The following is an 18,441-nucleotide window of genomic DNA, read 5'->3' as shown; positions in this document are numbered from 1 at the left end:
CTTGCAAAAACTTTTTGCTTTTAAACTTTGACACATGTTAGAATTGAATACCAATGTATCCTTAAAAAGTAGTCAAAACTAGAAAAAAAAAATGGTGTGGAAATGGAGGCAAAATGACAGTACTAGTTTTTATCCTGCAAGTCTGCAACTACTCTTTTGTACTAACAATTATTGATTCAGTCCAAGCTAATAAAAAATGCATTAATTTGCAGTGGACCAGCCTAAATTGATGATCCTTGTAGTTAACTAGTTACTCTTTGAAGAAAGGGAGTCGGTTACTCGGTTAAAGACTTGAGTTAGCACTGCTTATAAGCTTTTTATCAAAATGTTTTATTTGATCTTATTTTCAATTTTAGTTTTTATAAAAAAATATTTTTTAAAAAACACCGGTGATGGATACGTGTGTATTGGAGTATTTTTTTCTCCAAACATTTTCATATTAATCAGGCCTGTCAAGAGAGAGAGAGAGAGAAAAATCACACCTCTTGGCATTATTTTTAGTGAATGAGAAAAGAAACAAAAACCAGCTATTGTGCTACATAGACCACAAATCACCCAGTTACAAGTAACAGCATTTGGAGAAAACACATGTACCATCCTCCTGATAAGGGCAAATTGTATCACTACTCTCCAGTCCAGTTTCTTTTCTTTGCACCGTACAAAGATCTCAGTATAGGGGGAGAGAAATGTCTCTAGTGGTTTCCCCAACCAAAAATTCTTCTCTCCCCTATAATTTACTCCCATCAAAATTTCTCTCGTGGGCAAAATGTATCACTACTCTCTAGTCTATTTCACACCTTTTTTTCTATAACTTTTTCTTTCTTAAATTTATCCTGCCAAACACGTGTGCTTAGTTAGTAAACAATTCATAAATATATCATAATTATGACAACTAATTGAGGTTACCTAGTTTGCCTTTTTAACATTTTTTTTTATAGAAAACATGTGCCTTCCACTATTCGAATCTTGTAGCATCACTGTGGACGATAAATTCTTCCTTTGAGTATTTAGCATACTTACATTTTCACATATTCAGACTCGAACTCAAAATGTTTAATTAAACTAAAATAATCCGTACGAGTTGATTTATGCTCTTAGACTCGGTGGTCGTTCGCCTTAGCATTTAAAGAAGAGGAACCTCCACTCATCATAAACTATAACTAATATTCGATTATTTTCATTTTAATAATTCCAAAGTCATTACAAAAATCACGTTTGGTTGAAGTTTTACTGTTATCTCAGATAAAATATGAGCTTGGAAGGTAGTAATGAAGATCCTCTGGATTAGTGATTAAGAAGAGCCGAATCTCAAAAAATCAACGAAAGGAATCTAATGTGAGCTTGTGTCGCTATACTTATACACCACATGCATGATTTTGATTTCATGTTACACAATGGACCTACATATGAGTGAGGGTGTGCATTTGCACTCCTTCATTTTTTAAAATTTATTAAATTTGTAAATAAAATCTTATATTTTATATTTTATTTTATTTATATTTATATAATTGAATCCACTAATTTTATTTTTTATAATTTGTACTCATTGACTTAGAGTATTAGATCCGCTACTGATATCACATATAGAGAGCATGTGGGTTGCAGCAGAATCTATCTTTGTGCCTCTGCCAGACATATGATATGACCATGCTTACTAGTTGATGAATGATGATATACATGCATTCGTGTGGTGGTCCTTCTCTTCTCAATCTTCATGTCACTCCTTTTAAGGTGAGACATCACTGTCTTACATGCCAATGTGTTTGCCTATAGTCCCCCCTTATATATATTGATGCAACTAACTCCTAGTGAATGACTCTGTTGGCTTTTTAGTTTTGTCATGCCATGTGGAATGGAACAACATCCATAACCTCGATTCTTTTATATATCTTTATTTTCAAGCAAAATCAATTATCACCATCATATTGTTGTTTTTGCTGGTAGAATATTAACAAGAATTAGTAGAGCAATTAGGAACCACATATATCACCGTATGAAATGTCGCAGTACGTTAGGAGCGGGTGTCTCAATTACTGGTTATACTATTTTACTCTAAAGTTTGAAAGGAGTATAGAAAAAAAAAATCATGATTTCCCCGACTGACCATTAACAACAACAACAACAAAAAAAAAAGCCACTTATTGAAGATAAGCATTTAGGATAAGTTTCGAGGGAAATTAACGGAATATGATATGGCGACACGACATCATGTGCTATTTGAATCAAAGAGGGATTCTTTTGAGATTACATAAGTGTAATATGGTCATTATATAATTTAGAAACGTAGATTGAAATATTTGTTTAGTCTAACTAAATATTTGCTAGGAAGTGCTGATGCAGCTATATATATGATCATATCTTTGTCTTTTGTTGTTTCTATTCACCCTTGGATACATGGGATGGCCAAAGCCTCATTAAAGGAATTACTATATTGTGAAAGAAAAAAAAAAAAGTCTAACCATATCATCATCCACTGGAATTATTCCATAATTATTCGGATGAACATCATTCAAATCAACGTTCAAACGACTATAGCGGATTTTGACACATCATATATATCCTCAATCGATCTTACTCTAGGTCACATGGATGAGCGAAAGCACGATCCTTCTTGATGAAACTCATGCATTGATGTCAACTCATAGTCATAGGTGTCATTTTTATTTTTCAAATAAATTTTAAAAAAATAATATTTTTCAGCAACTAAAAAATTAAGACAAATTTGTAGTTTTAAAGGTAAATATAAAGGTTTCTTATCATATATTCTACTTCTAGAATATATTTTCTAAACTTTTAATTTACATCAACGGTTTTAATTTTTTATGCCATTTTCAAATTCATGAAGATAAATGCCAACTTTTATAATATAAATTTGGGTCATTATTCATGTTAAACGAGAGAATTTCAGTGTCCTTTTTTTTTTCTCCTCCTGTGTTGTAATAACTAATAAGTAATTTCACCGATATTTAGTACTTTTATATTTTTAAAACTTATGAATCTATTAATTACTTTTAATATTTTCTTTATGTTAAGATTTCATCTTTCCCTTTAATTTTTCAAAACTTTTTTTTATATTAAATTATCTTTTTGGGTTAATTGCATTTTTAGTTTCTCAAGTATTTTCAGTTTATCAAATTTTACCTCATTTAATTAGATTCCTCCATCTCAATTTCATCCGATATTTAACAAAAACAGTTGACATGAGACAAACTGGGCATGACATCAGTTCATCAACTAAAATAAACAGAGTATTGGAGCTAAATATATAAAATAGGTAGACAAATAATCATAGGCGGTTTCAAGGCCCGGCTACCATCGGCAATTGCCCAGGTTCTGGCCCAAATTCATTTGGTAAAAAAAAAAAAAAAGGTAAAAATTAAAAGAAAAATATTAAAGAAAGGGCAAGAAATTGAAAGGGCAAAACAATTGTAAGAGTTAAAAATTAAAAGGGCAAAAATATAAGTAACAGAAACAAAAGAAGTAAAGCTTCGTCACCGCAGCAACACTGTAGAAACCTTAAAGCTTCCGCCATCGACACCTACTCTTTGCTGACTACCGCCTTCCCCTTTTTTTTCGGTTAGTAATTGTTTAATTTCAACTGATTGTGGTTTTAAATTGAAACAATTAACACAAAGGTAGCAGAGAAGAAGAAGAAGAAAAATTTGGGTTTATTTGCACCGCCTAGTAGTAGCAGACACAGAGAAGAAGAAAAATTTGGGTTTGTCTTTGAAAGGTTAAATATTTTATGTTATATAGAAGTACTAACATTGTGAAAATGGGTCCCATATTTTTCAAGTTTATCTAAAATATTATATGGTGAAATTTGAAATTATAATATTGTATCATACTGATAACTTCAATAAATTTCATTATAAAAAATATTTACTTTATAATATATTTTGTCATTTTGTGTGCTGCTAAGTGTCAGATTAAGTTACTACACAACAAGATTCATTGGTTATAAAAGTTTTATTGATAAGTCAAACTAAAGTGTGTATCTAGTAATATTATAAGCATATAGTATTATTTATAATAGCAGTTTTACAGTGGAATCATACCACTTGTAAATTTGTTTATTGATAGATAAATTATCTACAATAAAGGTTTCTTTTGGTTATCTAATTTTATTAGTTTCTATAATGGTGTTTAATTGAATATAATATAATGCTTGTTCCTACTCTTTATAAATCATAAGAGATTACTTTTATTTTGAAAAACTATTCTTATTTAAATTTTGATTCTTATGATTTTAATTGTTAATTGAGTATTAACTTAAGATCATTTAATTTCAGAGATGAGGAGATTTTTGGTTGATAGAGCAAGTATTGAGAATGTGAATGTTGTACAACAAGAAGCCGAATTAGAACCGCCACCTAATGTGGTTAATGAGTTTAACCCAAATGAGATTGTGCGTGATCCAGGTCATAGGAAACAAATTAATGAGTATGCTCCGGATATTCAAGATCAAGTGAGGAGGGCATATATATTGAAGGGTCCAATGCAACCACATTTGGAAGTGTTTCTAGAGCATTTAGTAAATCATGGTATAAGAATTACACATGGTTAGAATACAGTGAGATCAAGGATGCAGCTTATTGTTTTTATTGCTTTCTCTTTTGGTTTTGAAGTCTTCACTAAAAGCGGATATAGAGATTGGAAGCATGCATCTCAAGGCTTGAAAGATCATGTTGGTAGTCATAATAGTTTGCACAACTCATGTGTCAAGCACTACGATGATTATAATAATCAAAGAAAAAGTGTGACAAGTAAGTTTGCTAAAGCAACCAAGGAATCAGAAGAATTGTATAAGATTCGTTTGACTTGTTCTTTAGATTGTTCAAGATATCTCATAGCACAAGGCATGGCTTTCCGTGGCCATGATGAATCCTCTACTTCGCTAAATAAGGGCAATTTTAGAGAGATGGTAGATTGGGTAAAATCTCAGAATGAACAAGTGAGGGATGCTTTTGACCGTGGTGGAAAAAATTGCACAATGACTTGCGGTGACATTCAAAAGGAGCTTGCAACGTGTTGTGCACATGAAGTTACCAAGGTGATTATGGAAGAGCTTGGTGATAGACAATTCTCCGTGCTTATTGACGAGTCACGTGATATATCCGTCAAAGAGCAAATGGCGGTGATGTTGAGGTTAGTAGTTGTATTTTCCAATTTCCAATTTTCATTACCTATTATTCTCTATGCCGCCAAGTAAACTGGTTGAATTTGTTTTAGGTTTTTGAATGACAAAGGGAATGTTGTGGAACGATTTATTGCTCTACATCATGTCACAGATACTTCATCTAAGTCATTAAAGGATGCTCTTTATGGTATTCTTGATAAGTACACATTATCTATTTCAAGGATACGAGGGCAAGGATATGATGGAGCTTCAAATATGAGAGGTGAATTTAATGGTTTGCAAAGAAAAATTCTAGATGAAAATCCTTATGCTTTCTATGTCCATTGTTATGCTCACCGTTTGCAATTGGTTGTTGTGTCTGTTACTAGTAGTTGCTCATCTATTCATGATTTCTTTGAGTACATCACCTTGATTGTGAATACAACAAGTGCATCTTGTAAGAGGAGGGATGCTTTGACAGAGGCACAACACAAAGATATTTTAAATAAACTTGAGAGTGGTGAGATATCTAGAGGAAGGGGCTTACACCAATCATCTAGTCTCACTAGACCCGGGGATACTAGATGGGGTTCACATCATACTACATTGCTTCGTTTGGATCAAATGTGGTCCTCCGTGTTAAAGGTGCTTAGTATGGTTGATGAAGATGGACGTGGACCATCTCAAGCAGCAGGTTTGATAGAAAAAATGGAGAGCTTTAAATTTGCTTTTATTTTGAGGTTAATGTTAAAGTTGTTTGGTATCACAAACGAGCTTTCAAATATATTGCAAAGAAAAGATCTTAATATTGTGAATGCCATGGAATTAGTTGATGTTGTCAAAGCTCGGTTGGGCACAATGAGAGAGAGTGGCTGGAATAATTTTTTTGCCGATGTCCAAGGATTTTGTGTTGCTAAAAGTATTCTGGTACCAAATATGGATGACGAAATACCAGTTCGGGGTCGTTCAAGAGCAGAAGGGAGGACTATCACTAATCTTCATCATTACCGTGCAGAGATTTTTTATGTTGCTATTGATAAAATATGTGTGGAGATGGATCACCGCTTTAGTGAAGGAAGTAACATTATACTTGATTGCTTCTCATGTCTTGACCCCAAGAACTCTTTCTCCAAGTTTGATGTTGATAAGCTTGCTCGTCTTGCTGATATTTATCATGCAGACTTTTCTGATGATGACCGAGGAACAATTAGGAATCAACTTGAAACTTATGTGCTTCAAGTGAGAAGAAATGCTTCTTTTTCCACTTGTGAAGATGTTCAAAGTTTGGCTATGAAGATGGTTCAAACTGAGAAACATTTGGTATTTCCATTGGTTTATAAACTTATTGAGCTAGCTTTGATATTGCCGGACAGCATCCGTTGAAAGAGCTTTTTCAGCAATGAAGATTATCAAGTCTAAATTGCGCAATAAGATCAACGATGTGTGGTTCAATGACTTGATGGTATGTTACACCGAGCGGGAGATATTCAAGTCACTTGATGATATTGATATTATTCGAACATTTACCGCAAAGAAGTCTCGGAAAGGACACTTGCCTCGTAATTTTATTTAACCCGCTATTGTAAGATTATGTTTATCTCTTTTATTTTAAACTATATTTTTGTTGACAAAATGACGAGTCTCTTTTATTTTGATTGATTACTATTTACATATTATATACAATGTGAATTTGCTATCTTTAAATTTTTGTCCAGGCTTTATAATTTTTCTGACTCCGCCACTGCAAATAGTATTGACTTAATTGTCAGGTTGACAATGCAAATTATTGATTTCATGACAATGATGAACAATAAAAAAATGTTTCTTTCTATTTTAAGTTAATTAATGACTTAAATATCAAATGAAATCACAATAGAATTATCTCGTTATAAATAGGAAGAAAATTTGAAAGATCGAATTAACACAATTAAAATCAAAATCTAAGAGAACAAATTAAATTGCACAACAATAATACTTCGGGAAGTAAAAATGCAATTAAACCTTTCTTCTTCTTTATCAAATATTAGTATTTTTAATCTTTAATTTAATTTTTAATTTTTTTTTTCATTTTGACCTTTTCTCCTTTTTCTTTAAATACTAGATGTTTATACTTTTTTAAATTGTTTATACATATTTTTATTATGATATTAAATATTGTCATTTTCAGTTATACTTTTAAATGTTATTTAAATGAAAAAAATATCCATATAATATACGAGACTTTTACTAGTACTAATAAAGTTCACCGGAAGAAAAGTGAGGACAATCTTGCTATTGAGTTATAAATAATCACGTGATTCAATTACTACATACAAGTATTATATAGTTCAAGATGCCGTGCCCACTCCAATAACGAGAGAGAAAGAGACTTCAATTGTCACCAGAAAATAAAAGAAGAAAGAAAGAGACTCCAATAATTTAATCATGTTCCATCGGTTTTAGTTAGCCGTTTATTTTCCAATATTTAATAAAATTAGTAAAATGACACTACTCTTTGCACAAAATTAAGAATGCACTATTCATCCGTTATGATATTGACTTGTCTTCAAAACAAACTCGTTTTTGAATGCTTTGTTAATAATCAAACATTTCAATTCTAGGTTGTTTCGTTGCCAACATCGACCTTCATGTGTTCCTCCTCTAGACAACGACCATTCAAATCAATTAACTTTGCTCAACTCTTTGCAACATGATGCATGGATTAATTGAAACTATCGTTAATTAAATTATTGGTTTTATTGAACACGTTACTCTTTATTTGTTAACCAAAGATAAAATAAAAGGGGGACCACGTGCCAAATAATGAATATTTGGACAAGAAAAAGAGAAGTGCGAGTGTAACTCTAGGGAAACTGCAGCCCCTCTTCCAGGTTCTAGTGATATTGTTATACTCTGATTTCTCATTCTATTCTATATATCCGAATCAGATTCGTGGGCACAAATTAACAAAACTTTGAATCTAGCTAGCATTTACATGTTTTGTACTTATTGAAGTTTCCAGGAACTTACCCTAAAGTTTCATCATGAACCACAAACAAACTACTAGCAGGTAAATAGCACTACATCATTGTTTGTCACTAATCAGCCGAAAAAAGAGAGAGAAAAGGTCATAGATTGAAGTGAGGGGCTTGACAAATATATATGTTAAACGGGCCATAGAAAAATGAAATCATTATAGAGGAGGCCGAAACCCCCTTTAATTTCTTTATTTAGTAAAATAAAACATTTAAACATTAATTTTTTAACAATAAAAAAATCAGTGTGGCACCTGACCCTTACCATCAGCTAACGCCGTCCTCCGAGTAGGAACGAGATATTTATAATTTTTTTTAAGAAAAGATGTTATTATATATAAATGAAGAGTACGTTTGTTTTGTCGTTCAAATTACGTTTTAACATAAATCTAACGAATGAATAAAGAAATAAGAGTAGAGATCCTTTTGCAGACTTAATTACATTAGAGCTCTCCTAATGTTTATTTAAACATGCACTATGAAGGTTTATACATATAATAAAAAAATAGAGATGTAATAAATGATTAATACATAATATGAAAAGAGACAGAAAAGTAAAATAGTTTCACAAATAATTATTTTTTAATTCTAATTACTATCTAAATATATAATAAAAGATGTAATAAATAATATAATATATAAAAAATATTTTTTTAATTCGAATTACTCTCTAAATATATTAATATAATATAATGATGACCTCTCGTAAGTCGTAATTAGCACGAAAGGAGAAAAACACTCTAACTAATGATGATTGATTACGATGACAATATTACAATATATGCTTATCAAAAATAAAAATTACAATATAAAGCTTATGTTTTATCCAGTATATAAAATAATTAAGAATTTCGGAGGAAAACTAGAAGTAGTAGCTATACTAATTTTCACTAAAAAAAATAGCTATATTCATTAATTTGTTCCTCAATCCGCACGGTACCCTCCGTAATAGTATCTTCTACGCTAACCAGACATGAATGAGTGAAGTAGCTCCTTTTTTTTGGTATGGGAATGAAGTAGCTCTTATTGATGGGTGAGTGACACACATGCTAATTGTAATTATCATTTAATTTAATAAAGAAAAAAAGCTCAAGTATAATATTTTTTAAATGTAATTTTATATATCTAGAAATGTATTTGTCTCCTTGGAAAAGCAATGTATGAAGACATTATTTATGCTTTCATTCATTGTCAACTTTGGATTGTATAATAATTAGTTATGCCTTCTTATATTTCTGCACGTGACTAATTACGTTGCTTGATTCATAGTATCACACGAAGGAAATTACATTAAGATTCGATGAATTATTATGAATGAGTGCAGAGACTATGTTTTTAGTTAATTAGTGTATTTAGAATTATTTATTTTGTAATGTGCCTTTTATTTTAGGAATTAAAGGAGTTTTAAAAAATCAAGAGATGGAGTTGTTGCTAAAAGGAGTTGAAACTTTTATCCTCCTCACACCATAATCATCTAATTTTTTTTTTTTTGGATTTCTTTGACCATAGATCTTAAGCGGTCACACTTCAAAATAATCTTAAGATCGACCCTGTAATTAATAAATAAATATCATAATATATATATATATATATATATATATATATATATATATAATATTTTGAAAAGAGTATAGGAAAAAAAATTAAAGGTACCTTTCAGATTATTTTTTTAAAAAAAGGCAACAATAAATAATATCAACAACAATCATACGAAAGATATTACTCGTTAACATTCACACCATCTCGCATGGCAAGATACTTCAATGTAGGCTTGTTTAAATTACTCGCCATATTCTTGAAGTATCTGATAATTTTTAATTAGATTTTTTTAACTATTTTTTATCAATCAGGTCTTTTGGATTTGTTTTTCAATTGAATTCTGCAGTCTAAGTACCATTATAAAAAAATTATCCACAAATATTTAATTAATTATTGAATCTAATATTATTATCTCTCTAGTCTGCGTTAAGTATTTTTACTTATCTAGAAACCAGTATTCTCATTTCTAGAGGCTCCTAATATTTCTAATCAGATTCTTCAGTTAGTATTTTTTTACAAGTCCCTCTGTACTTCATCTCTCTGGGCCTCAATTTATAGTAACCTTAATGCAAACTCACATAATTAATTTTCTGTAATGTCAGTTAGATAAAATGATACAATAAAAAAATAAATACAAACTTAAGGACCCAATTAAAAATATATATTTAAAAGACAGTTAAAAATTCTCAAATAATTTAGAGACCTACCAAACAATTTAACCTTCTTCTTATTATTATTATTATTATTTCTTTTGAAATGACATGAACATATGAACACTTTGTCTTGAAAGTCAATTTTTTAATCATAAATTCTTAGTATATAATTTAAGGTTATCAACTTTTATAATAATTATTCTAAACAGTTAATATTAAGATAATTTCTAATTAATTTATAATGTACTAATAATTACGTTAAAAATAAATGCAGTTGAATTATTCTAATTTATGAGTTAGCACCAGCTAGAACGACAATTTAGTTATCACGTTGTGCTTAAGTTGGGAGTTAGTTTTTTTTCTTAACAAAAAAATATTAACAGAATTTCTTTTTCCGGATACATAACAGATAGAGTTATTTGTCGAAGAGATCCAAACAAAATTGTGTTTTTAGTTTTTACCTTTACGTTTCAGGAAAAAAGAACCAATAATACTAATATATGTCGATGCAATACATTTTAATCGCTCCATACATAACAATCTTAAATGATTATCATCGAAAAAGTTAAAAGTTTTCAGTTATTAAATGCAGATTACGCTCTATAATTCGTGATATAAGAATTCACTACAGTGCCTGCTTTTTCAATCCTTCCAAACGTTCACCGAAGAGAGAGAAAGAGAGAGAGGAGAGAGAAGGGGGTTCTGCTATATGATATGAGAGAGTTACTTCCCGCAGAAGGTTCTGTGTGGAATCAATAACACGAAGATGGGGAAAAGAGAAGAATAAATACTATAGAGAGAGAGGAAGAAAGAGAAACGGTTTAATATTTTAAATTATTAGTGATTAGTGATTGATTTCTAAGAAATCATCAAAAAGGGGGTTTCGTAACAGCCTTGTTCTTCTGCTTAGCCGAGATTCTGGAAAATCAAAATCTCCACGTAATCTACTTCTAACCATCTTCTTCTCCAAGATTTTCGCCTTACCCTTTTCCCTCAACAAACATAAAAATCAGTTCTTTGCTTCTCAATTTTGTTATATATGCGTTGTCTCGTGTTGGGTTCTTACTTCCCTTGACGAACCGGGTTCTGGGTGGGGGCGTAATTCGGGTTTTTTCTTCTTCGACGTCGTTTTTGGGTTTTGATAGTTTCGTCTCTTTTGGGGCATTTTCTTCATTGTCGCCTCTTGATAATGATAAGGGGTGTTTTAGTCTCGGCTTCATTGGTTGTTGCTCACGTGGGTCTGGTTGCTTTTTAACTAGGGTTTTCGAGGGGATCCGAGGTTAAAGTTCGTGTCTTTCCACGAATATCTCTGTTGGGTACGTGCAAAGTTGAGCTGTTGTTGCAGTCTTAAGCGTTGAATTTGAATTGATTGATTGATTGATTGGAAATTTTAGCGTAAAAAGTTTTCTGTTTGTTTGTTTTCTTCTGCCGTTGGTTGGACTCTTTTCCGGATTCAGTAATCTGAGAATTTATCAGGTTCCTAATTGAGAATCTCGTCCTTGTTCTTTTTTCTATAGATTTTCTGGGGTGAAGTGAAATATTGTGTGGTGAAAAAAAGGGTGTTTGATTTGCTTTGGTGGTGTTTTGTGTTTCAGCTATTGGTTAGGGTTTGTTTTGAACTCTTTGTTTGCTATTTGATTGGTTCCCTTTTTGGGTGGAAGAAGAGGTTGTGATTCTTGTATTGATTGGTGAATAAGATGAGTTCCAGCGTGACTGGAAGTATAGTCCATCAGGGCCAGTTGCTTGTTCATATTGCTGAGAATGGACACTCTTTTGAGTTGGATTGCAATGAGAACACACTTGTTGAGTCAGTTATGCGGTCTATTCAATCTGTTACTGGGATTAATTTCGGTGATCAGCTTGTTCTTTGTTTGGATATGAAGCTTGAGTCGCAGCGGCCGCTATCTGCATACAAGCTTCCATCTGATGAGAGGGAAGTGTTCATATTCAATAAAGCAAGGCTTCAGAACAACTCGCCTGTTCCACCGCCGGAGCAAGTTGATATCCCCAGTCATTTGGAGCCTCCACCGCCAGCCTCTTCCCATGATCCACACCCTCTTGATGATGCTTCGGATCCTGCTTTAAAGGCTTTACCTTCTTACGAGCGGCAATTCAGATACCATTATCATCGGGGGCATGTGATTTATACTGGTACCATGATGAAATATGAGCATTGTGAGAGGCTTTTGAGAGAACAGATGGTCCAAGAAAGAGCGGTGGAGGTTGCAAGGGGTAATTTGGATCAGTACTATCGAATGATTAACCAAAACTATGGGGACTTCATGAAACGTTATATGCAACAATGCAGGATGCATTCTGATCTTTTGGTGAATTTCGGGAAGGATGTTGAGAAACTAAGGTCCATCAAACTTCATCCTGCTTTACAAACTGCTAATCGCAAGTGCTTACTGGATTTGGTCAAGGAAGAAAACTTGAGGAAGTCGGTGGAGAATTGCACCAGCTCCCACAAGCAGTTTGAGAATAAAGTTTCACAATTTAAGCAGACTTTTGGGGAAGTGAAGCGTCGGGCTGAGGAATTGTTGTCCAGCAGGGATTTCTTGCCCATCAAGAATTTAGAACAAGCAATTAAAGAACACCAGAGATATATAAATGAACAAAAGAGTATCATGCAATCTCTGAGGTTAGTTCTCTTTCATTTTCAACTATTTTTTATGTGCTCTTTATTATTAACGAAGAGTCTAATGTTAATGTATATCCTGATTTTGTGCTGGAATCCTTTTTTGTAGCTTTTTTACTTGTTTCATGAGTTTAATATTCAAATTCTTGTTCCCAACTTCTCATATGTTGTGTTAGCAGGCCTGATCTTAAATTGCTATGCACCATTCCATGTTGATTATGAAACTTGTACATCTGAGACTTTTCTAGTTTTTAGGAGTAGTGGAGTACTTAACAGTTCACTAGAGGAGAATCAACATGGAATAATACTTGATTCCAGATATCACTTGCTGTACTTATTGAGTGTTGCAATTCAACTTATATTTCTTTTGTCTTCTGCGATATTTTCATCATATAAAATGTTATCCTCACAGCTTATGAATTATATTTTCATGGTATTTCTGCAGCAAGGATGTTAACACTGTAAAGAAACTGGTAGATGATTGTCTATCCTCCCAATTGTCCTCCTCACTCCGTCCTCATGATGCAGTTTCAGCCTTGGGTCCTATGTATGATGTTCATGACAAAAATCACTTGCCTAAAATGCAGGCTTGTGATCGTGCTATTTCAAAGCTACTTGAGTTTTGCAAGGAGAACAAGAATGAAATGAATCTTTTTGTTCATAATTACATGCAAAACATAACTTATGTTTCTTATCTCATCAAAGATCAGAAGCTACAATTCCCTGTTTTTAAAGAGGCAATGGCTCGTCAGGATGGCTTATTTATGGATTTAAAGTTGTTCCATGGTATTGGTCCTGCATACAGAGCTTGCCTTGCTGAAATAGTGAGACGAAAGGCTTCTATGAAGTTGTACATGGGCATGGCTGGGCAAATGGCTGAAAGGCTTGCTATAAAACGGGAGGCTGAGCTCAGGAGACGGGAGGAGTTTTTGAGACTTCATAGTTCATGCATTCCTAAAGAAGTTTTAGCATCTATGGGATTGTTTGACACTCCAAACCAATGTGATGTCAATATAGCTCCATTTGATGGTGGTTTGCTTAATATTGACATATCAGATGTGGAACGTTATGCTCCTGAATATCTAACGGGAGTAACTTCCAAGCTGGATAAGCAAGGAAGCTCTAAAAGTTCATCTGCTTTGAGTAGTGATAGCTCTCACTTGGCTGAGGCTGTAGATATTACTGGTGACTCAATTGAGAGAGATGATTCCGAGGACTTGCTTGATGGCAGTGAGTTGCTTGAAATTGCTGGAACCTGCAAGATGGAAGTTGAGAATGCAAAACTGAAAGCTGAACTTGCTGGTAGAATAGCTTTAATATGTTCTCTCTGTCCTGAGTTAGAGTACGAGTCATTGGATGATGAAAGGGTGAATAATATATTGAGGAATGCCGCAGAGAAGACACAAGAAGCCTTGCATTTGAAAGATGAATATATTAAACATGTTCAATCCATGCTTAAGATGAAGCAGATGCTATGCGTGTCCTATGAGAAACGTATTCAAGAATTGGAGCAGAAATTGTCAGATCAGTATGTGCAGGGGCAGAAGATGTCCAGTGTAAATGATGCAGCTGACCTTCCCCTTGTGGCTGGGAAGACAGATAATTACAAGTCAGAATCTATCAGTGGTGAAGCCAACATGCCTTGCATATCTACTTCTGAGCCCATGGATGAGGTTTCATGCATCTCAAGTTCCTTGGATGCAAAACTTGGTTTGTTCACAGAGCATACTGGTAAAGCATTAGATGGGGTGGATGAAAACATGTTGGATTCCTCTGGAGTTCAGAACCCACAGTTGGATTCATCTATGATGGAGCCTCATCGCGAAGAAGCACAGAGTGGTGATAAAGATAAAAAAGGCAAGATAATAGTACAATTGGGCATGTCACTGACAAACAGTTCTACTGGTGAGAACATGCCTGTGTCACATGATCTTGTACCCTGTGACTCGGCAGTTTGTCAAGACTTGGAATCCAAAGTAAATGATGAAAAGGTGTTGGAACTACAAAGTGCACTTGCAGATAAGTCAAATCAATTGAATGAAACTGAAACCAAGCTTAAAACTGTTATGGAGAAGGTTGCTGTGCTCAGAAGGGAGTTGGAAGCAAGTCAAAAACTACTTGATGAATCTCAGGTAACTGTGTGGAGTTGAATCATACACATATCGTTTTAGGGTTGCTATTTAATTCTCTAAAAATCTGTTGCCTAATTCACCTAAACTATTTCTTATTTTGTCTCTGTTTATTAATTTCTCAGTTTACTATTTTAATGTCATTTTCCAATCTTTGTCCCTGTTTTCTTCATCCCTTTCTTACATTACACTAACATGCATTTTACTGGTAATTCTTCTGAAAAGTGTTCAAATTATTTTGTCAAAAAGAGCAAAAAAGAAATGCGTCATTTCTGTCACTATATAGCTTCTATACCTTCAAACACCTCCATTCTTGTGGTATTTTAGTTTCTATAGGTCCATTCAGGTGATAATAGATGTATTACTAAGCATCTGTGCATTCATTTTAATATTCTATAAAACCATGCCAAACAGAGTTTTAGTTGACTCTTAAGGGTACAGTAGATAAGTTAGGCTCATAAGGGCATAGTCTTTTGTAGATATGAACAACAGGCTTCTATGTCAAGAATCCAACCAAACTAAGATTCTTAATTATATCTTTTATATATTGGATCGAGTTGTGAGATGAAGTTGAGTTGGTATGGTTGATTAAGAGTTTGGTGTCAAAGACTTTGTAGGCTTAGAAGGAATATGAGTTGAACTATACATAGTTGATTTTTTTTTTTTTTTGCCTCAAAGGCAAAGCTTCATTAATTTCATACTCATTGTTGGTTCAGTATTGTGCTTGCCTTTTATATTCTAATGTACTTTTCTTTTATCACCACAGATGAATTGTGCTCACCTGGAAAATTGTTTGCATGAGGCAAGAGAGGAAGCTCAGACACAAAAAAGTTCTGCTGACAGGAGGGCCTCGGAATATAGTTTACTGCGTGCATCCGTTATTAAAATGCGCAGCTTTTTTGAAAGACTCAAGACCTGTGTTTATTCTCCTGGTGGTGTGGCTGGTTTTGCAGATTCCCTACGTAATTTGGCGCAATCTTTGGCCAAGTAATTTTCTTACATTCATTAGTTACTTATATCAAGAGGGCCCTTGGAAAATTTTATATCCTTCCCCCAATATAGCACCCATTCCCACTGAGAAAAAAAAAGTTCTATGGTGGTAAAGTAGTAGTGATAAAAGAAATTTCCTCACTTATTCTTTACTTGAAGTATGGCACACATCTTAGTAGTAGGGATATTCATTCTTAAAATTTGGTGTCAATGAGGTCATCTATCATAAATGAATTCATTTAGCAATCACTTTGTTAGGTTGAGACTTGAGAGTTTATACAATTGAGTAAACAGTTCTTGCTCCTTTTGCCTTGCTTGGAGAGGAAGCCATGTGTCATCTTATAAAAATAATTCCCAACAAAGCTCCTTGCTGTTTGTCATGAAAAGAGAATATTCTAGGCTATTGTTTTAGACTGATGTGCTTCCAATGATATTTTACATTTATTCTTAATGAATTGTGACAAGGATGATTGAAATTCTTTTCTCTTTTCAGTTCTGCTAATGACAGAGATGATGATGATATTGCTGAATTCCGGAAATGCATTCGTGTATTAGCTGATCGAGTTGGTTTCTTATCTAAGCACCGGGAAGAGCTGCATGAGAAGAACACAAGAACAGAAGCTGCTAACGAACAGCTGCGGAAAGAATTGGAGGAGAAAATAGACCAGGTCAAAACTTATTACAATAAGCATCAACTTGAAAAGCAGGTAATTTATTGTCCTTATATTTATGATGGTTACTGGCTTCTTGGTTTTTAACATTTGACGATAAATTGTCTCCCTTTGAGAAGTGCTATTTTTTAACTACAGACCAAATGCTTAATGATCAGTTATAGTAAGAATGGTTTTAGTTGTGACCCATTTTAAGCTCTGGACTGAGTTATATTTTGCTTGTGATTTTGGTGCAGGCAAATAAAGAGAAGATTTGTTTTGGTTGCCTGGAAGTTCACGAGATAGCTGCCTTTGTGCTCACTTCAGCTGGGCATTATGAGGCAATTACTAGGAACTGCTCTAACTACTACTTATCTGATGAATCTGTAGCCCTGTTTGCAGACCATCTTCCTACCAGACCTAACTACATTGTTGGACAAATTGTGCATATTGAACGCCAAATTGTGAAGATGCTGCCGCCTCGGCCTGAGCATGGTAGGGCTGATAAATTTACCCCTGACAAGGGGGCTGACTGGTTGACCTTGAATTCAGGATCAACTCCGAACCCTTACGGTCTCCCTGTTGGCTGTGAATATTTCCTAGTGACAGTAGCCATGTTACCTGATACCCCCATTCATTCATCCTCTCCTTCCTGATCCTGCTTCACCCCTGGCAGATTAGACGTGATGGAAGAATTTAATTGTACATAAACTACATTCAAAATCCAAATGCTCTTTCTTATGGTCGGTTAACCATTTATACAGCTGATGAACCAATTTAGTTTCAATCTTCCTCGTGTATATATTTCTACCCTTTTATGATATTGTATAAACTGTGAATATTATTTACAACTTGTTTATTTGGACGTTTGATATTTTTCATCTTATCAAGTTCTCACTTTTGATTCGGCAACCAATATTTTCCTAATCCACTTGATTCAAATGGATGTAATAGAATAAAAAATCTTAAGGCTTCATAAAGTCAGAGGTCTTAGGTCACAGTTCCTCCCACCAAACTTATTGCCAAATAAATATCCGTGGCTGTTCACGCCACTCAATCTGATCAAACAGGAAAGTAACCCCTTTAATATGTTAGGTACTAGGGTATCCAACATAACATTGTAGACCAATTAAACCTTGAAAAGATGTGGGGGTGTTTAGAGAAGAAAGACTTTTTCACAAATAGAAGTGAAATCCATATTTCATTTTGTACAATTCCAAGGATTAGGGTGGTAAAAAAAAAATATTGCAAATCCCGGATTATTGTATCTCTTGAGTCTTGACCCATGATTCTTATATCTCGGATACATATATTGCATGTTTGGTTTAACGGTCCCATATTGATGTCAATTTTGACGTTAAAGTAACTAACTACAAGTTGCATCAACTAGTGGGCCTCATAACTGGTAGATGGTACCTGTTGGTGAGATTTGATTTTTATTATTATTATTATTATTATTTATCTCTCAAGAACAGTACGGATTCTTGGGAAACCCCGAACAATAATTGAAGTATTAACTTCTTGTCCCTCATCAGTTGGTTGGTGGTTGATGCTACAAGATATGTGTATACACCTCTCCCAAGATCACAAAAATAAATTAATTTGTTACAACATATTTACCGGAAGAATCATTTTGCATTCTTGGACCAATGTCCTGTCGCATAAATGCATGAATTTTGTTTATTTTTTATTTTAGTGATAAATTTTAA

The 18,441-nt window shown here is 33.5% G+C and overlaps 2 protein-coding genes across 2 annotated transcripts; both read left to right on the top strand.

Moving 5' to 3' along the window:
- The first annotated feature begins 4,294 nt into the window (after positions 1-4,294).
- Positions 4,295-6,502, top strand: LOC114393509 (zinc finger MYM-type protein 1-like). The gene is made up of 3 exons (XM_028354865.1): positions 4,295-4,544; positions 4,629-5,148; positions 5,233-6,502. Exons 1-3 carry the CDS (start codon positions 4,295-4,297, stop codon positions 6,500-6,502), a joined length of 2,040 nt encoding a protein of 679 aa, XP_028210666.1.
- A 4,452-nt stretch (positions 6,503-10,954) lies between these two features.
- Positions 10,955-17,618, top strand: LOC114392380 (autophagy-related protein 11). The gene is made up of 5 exons (XM_028353502.1): positions 10,955-12,966; positions 13,409-15,095; positions 15,859-16,079; positions 16,576-16,789; positions 16,990-17,618. Exons 1-5 carry the CDS (start codon positions 12,023-12,025, stop codon positions 17,386-17,388), a joined length of 3,465 nt encoding a protein of 1,154 aa, XP_028209303.1. The 5' UTR covers positions 10,955-12,022; the 3' UTR covers positions 17,389-17,618.
- Positions 17,619-18,441: the final 823 nt, after the last annotated feature.

This window comes from Glycine soja, chromosome 17, assembly GCF_004193775.1.
Source record: "Glycine soja cultivar W05 chromosome 17, ASM419377v2, whole genome shotgun sequence".
NCBI lineage: Eukaryota > Viridiplantae > Streptophyta > Magnoliopsida > Fabales > Fabaceae > Glycine > Glycine soja.
This window is presented reverse-complemented; position numbering and strand designations above follow the sequence as displayed.